Raw genomic sequence first — 1,996 nt, forward strand, 5'->3', positions numbered from 1 at the left:
TTTCTTCGACAACCAAAAATCGCGCCATTCTACAACGCACTTTTTCTTCACGCCGCAGCGGCTCTGCATCGGCACGTGTAGCTTTATCACTCTTCTGAGGGGGTTGCGGCAGCCGCATTTTCGCCCTCGTGCGAAGATGCAAAAAATTGGATCCGAGTTCTTTCGTCGGATCCGCTTCCTCCCCCGAGACGCTGCCGACGCGAAGAAATTCCGATTCGCTTTTTATTGGTCACGCCGCGCCTCGTCCAAACGGGGGTGCGAAGAAGAAGCGGCGCAAAGCAAGCCATAAAATGAGCCCACCACCACATCCAGCGGGGTGGCGGCATCACCAACGTTTTCTATACGCGCCGGGGGCCGGCCCGGGACACAGGTGGAGCGAACGGGTCGCCGGGGAAGCGGGCCGGCGGATGACCCAGGCGCGGCCCCATCGCGCCCCGAACCCCCAAACCGAACCCGGCTCGCCAGGCGGCCAGGATCAAACAAGACGGGGATGCTCCCGCCCCCTCCTCACGCAGGCCGCCGGGAAACGACGGCGCCCCCAAGCTCCCGCCGCCGCCGCCTCGATTCCCAGAGCGCCCCGCCGGCCGCGGCTAACAGGCGCGGGTGCGCCGTGCGCCGCGCGTTGGAAGGGGCGGGTGCCTCTGCGGGGCGCGTGTGGCAAGTGGCTGCTCGTCGCCGCCGCCTGTGTTTGAGGAGCACGCCGCGCGGGTCGCACGACGCCCCGCCACGGGTGCGGGGGAGGCGGCCCCCAATATCGCGCGCCCCCTCGCCTGTGAGAGACGCGCTTTCCTCCCGGCAGCGCTGCTGCTGCCGCCGTTAGCCGTGCGACCCGCACGCGCTGCGGGAGCCGCCGCGGGGTGTGCCTCTTCCCCCGCGGGCCCAGTTCTTTTCGCTGGGGCCGGGCCCGGCCGAGCGCCCGGCTACCGGGGGCGGCGGCCGCTGACTGCGCGCGGCCCGGGGGCAGAGGGTTTGCTTCGGCGGGGCGCGCCGCCCCCACGCGACGAACCACCCACCTGACACGTTCGGCCTGCGGCAACGGGGGCGTTTGAGGCGCCCCGGGCCATCGCTCGCGCCGCAAGTTGGGGTACTTCGTAGTCGCGGTGCGGGGGGAATGCCCGGCAAGGGGCCGTATGGCTGAAGTTTTTGAACGCGCGCGCGTTTGGACAGCACAGATTCTGGAGACGACAGCGTTTGGCGCCCACGCAAGGCGGCCATCCGAGGACACTCGCGGCGCGCTGGCGTAGCTGTGGGCATTTGCGCCGGCTAAGGCGGCCCTGCATCCGGCAACGCTCGCCGCAAATTGGACAACGAAATTGGAGGACGCGGTGGTGCACGCCCGCGCGTAAAGGCGGCCCGCGTGTTGGACGCGGCGCCGCGAGAGCCCCTCGGGCCTCGTTCACACTCGGGGGCGGGCCTATCGCGTGCTTTGGCGTCATGTGCTCCCAAAACGCTTCTCTATCCGCTGTTGTAAAGCCGCATTTCTTGCAGACGACCACGCGTCTGAAGGGCGCGGCCGTCAGGGGTCCTTTAGCTGCCCTTAGGGCCCGCGCGTTGCCGAGGCCATGGTGACTAATCACGTGCGTTTTAGTGCAGATGACCGCGGCAGCCTTGCACACAGACCTCGAAGCAGACCGGGCAAAACAGTGTCTGCTCCACTCGGGCTGCCCGTGGAAAAACCAGCATGCGAGAGGGAGGGCTTCCCTGAGGAGGGGGTCCTCCACTTTCGGGGCGGCCGCCACCATCGACACTCTGGGGGTTCTGTTGACTGCGTGGCGATGCGGTGCGGCCGACCCAAGTGAGACGAGGCGCCTGTGCGGCACTGCGCCAGAACAACTCCCCTGCATGCGGCGGCGGGACCGTTTTCGGAGCCGCGCGATCGCTGACGAGGCGCCGGCACTGGGTGTCGGGTCCTGCTGTGACTCTGTGGCCTCCTCGGTTTTTGCGCCCTGCGGCAGCGTATGGAGGTGAAGATGCCCGTACTCCACACCGGTGCGTC

At 68.0% G+C, this 1,996-nt stretch overlaps 1 protein-coding gene across 1 annotated transcript; it reads right to left on the bottom strand.

Annotated features, from left to right (window-relative positions):
- Nucleotides 1–920: 920 nt before the first annotated feature.
- On the bottom strand, nucleotides 921–1,994 carry Tco025E_09030 (uncharacterized protein; the record flags this gene model as incomplete). Its single annotated transcript, XM_029375857.1, has 1 exon — nucleotides 921–1,994. A coding segment is annotated over one exon (1,074 nt), but the record flags the coding sequence as incomplete, so codon positions are not given.
- Between the last annotated feature and the right edge of the window lie 2 nt (nucleotides 1,995–1,996).

The sequence above is a fragment of the Trypanosoma conorhini genome (assembly GCF_003719485.1).
Source record: "Trypanosoma conorhini strain 025E chromosome Unknown Tco_14.4_contig_00954, whole genome shotgun sequence".
Lineage (NCBI taxonomy): Eukaryota > Euglenozoa > Kinetoplastea > Trypanosomatida > Trypanosomatidae > Trypanosoma > Trypanosoma conorhini.